The sequence below is a fragment of the Propithecus coquereli genome, unplaced genomic scaffold (genome assembly GCF_000956105.1).
Source record: "Propithecus coquereli isolate 6110/MARCELLA unplaced genomic scaffold, Pcoq_1.0 Scaffold308, whole genome shotgun sequence".
In the NCBI taxonomy this organism is placed as follows: domain Eukaryota; kingdom Metazoa; phylum Chordata; class Mammalia; order Primates; family Indriidae; genus Propithecus; species Propithecus coquereli.
In genome coordinates this window covers 1,049,343-1,051,447 of record NW_012148708.1, presented here as the reverse complement: position 1 = coordinate 1,051,447, position 2,105 = coordinate 1,049,343, and the positions used below count along the sequence as shown (strand labels likewise).

Genomic DNA, 2,105 nt, shown 5'->3' with positions numbered 1-2,105 from the left:
AAGCAATGAATCTACAGAAGAATTCCCATAACCTAATGCATTTTAAGGTTTTTCTTTTAAGAAAATATGAAATAGGGGGAGAATATGAATATTTAGGCTGCCCACATAAAAGGAAGACTGTGGGTCTAAGGATATGTGAAAGCGCTTTGCAACCTGATAAAATATGAAAGTCATTCTATGTTTTTATTATTTGAGGTATAATCAATTCTCAATTAGGATTATTTCAAAAACAGAGAAACACCTTTTACCCTTCATCTAAATAAATTTTAATGCCATAAGCAGATCAGTCACCTGGAATAAATACCAGGAAAAGATGACTCAAAGAACTGTGAGAAGCTTCTGGAAATACAGTTCTGTTTCTGGGAATAAGTACAATCCAGTATGAAATAATTATTGATGTATCTCAATGCAGTATATGACATATGCAAACAGGACAGTAGGGACAAAGTAAATACACTAATGGGAATTTATAAATAAATCTAAGCATTATAATTCCTAACCTTGAGCCTCTTCAGGTGACCCAAAGATCACATAATAAGCTTATTATTTACGTCATGGGAAGCTGGGCAAAAGGAAAACCAGAACTCGGGCCATAAGCACATAGCATGCACCCATGCTTACTCTATGCAGTAAAAACAGGGAGGTATTCCAGGAGATCAACTGTAAAAAGGCATTTCCACACATTTGAAAAGTGTGTGTGTATGTGTGTGTATACATATCTCCCTTCTCCTTAAAGCATTTTTGTGTTGTTAGTGATCGCATGTTAATCACTTAATTCACTTAATAGCTAACTAAAACAGTATTCACTTTATAAACTACATACATTCCTGAAGTGATGTTTGGCCAAACATTTTCCTATTTTCTAGCTATCCCAGTTTCTATTAGCATCTCAGAATTACTCTCTTTTCATATTTTCCAGCTTATTCTAATTATAACACAAAGAAGGCAAAAGAGGCGAGTGGGAAAGGGGGGAGAAATGCCTTGATCACTAGCCTAGCAACAGCAGGTTCATAACCTACCTCAACCAAGGACCAATTCATAGATTTCTGGGGGGAAAATCCAAGTAAATGTTCTTAAGACCATATGCTACATTTATTTCACTATTTTTCCAACTCAATAAGGACAAATTTCTGTGTTGTGAATGACTTAACAATAGTAAGTTCTTTTCATGAATATTTCGCTATTCTCAACAGTAACAAGTACCAGGAGCTATTTATTGGTTCCTGGACATCTATTCTGCATTAGGTGCTTTGCATACACATCTTCATTTGGTCTCCATGACAGCCCCGAAGGGAGGTATGATAACCTCTATGTTAGCTCAGGGAGACTGAGGAACAAATCCAAAGCACATATCTACTAAGTGCAGAGCTGGGATTTGAACCTAGGTTTGTCTGATTAGAAAGCCCCCCTCTTAATCTCTAACTATTTTTAATAATTAATTTTTGATCCCCAAATATCAACCTCAACTTTGAAATTCTTAGTTACTAGGCTTTCTTGAGGGTCCTCAGAGAGTACTACATATAGGAACATAATCTGAAAACAATGATTATGACTAGATACTGTTATGGATATTATCCAAATGTATGTGCTGTATCAAACTTCAAATCTAATAATGAAGAATTCTTAAACTGTCATATAAAGTCAAAATTTTGGGCAAGAAAAGTCTTACATTGATATTTTCTAATTGTAGTAGATGTACTGTATAATATGACTTCACATCTTCTGACAAGAGCTTCACACTGAATCCTGTTTCTTTAAACAGCATCTCTCGGTCATCTGTTGGCCAGTACTGTGCACATTTAACCTAAATTTTAAAATATGCATTTTTGTTTTAGTTTATTGACATTATGAAACCATAAAAAGTTGAAAAATACAAACAAACCACATACATATTTGCTATATTTTTTTCAACTACCCAAACCTAAGAACAGTCCCCACTAAATTCAACGTTTAATGTATTTTAACAGGATTGACATTTTATAAAATAGCTTTGTAAAATGTTCCTATAACTTATAAACTAAACAAGCCATAAACAGATATTCATAAAATAAAAATAAATTTATTATTTTTAAAGCATAACCTATACTTTAAACATCACATGGCAT

At 33.5% G+C, this 2,105-nt stretch overlaps 1 protein-coding gene across 4 annotated transcripts in view; it reads right to left on the bottom strand.

The window, feature by feature from the left end:
- The window catches only part of PTPN2 (protein tyrosine phosphatase, non-receptor type 2), a 105,803-nt gene that overhangs the window by 54,535 nt on the left and 49,163 nt on the right, over positions 1–2,105 (bottom strand). For all 4 annotated transcript variants that reach the window (XM_012649987.1, XM_012649989.1, XM_012649988.1 and 1 more), the window contains exon 5: positions 1,670–1,804. In XM_012649987.1, coding sequence (XP_012505441.1) covers positions 1,670–1,804 — 135 coding nt within the window. The remainder of the gene's footprint in view (positions 1–1,669; positions 1,805–2,105) is intronic.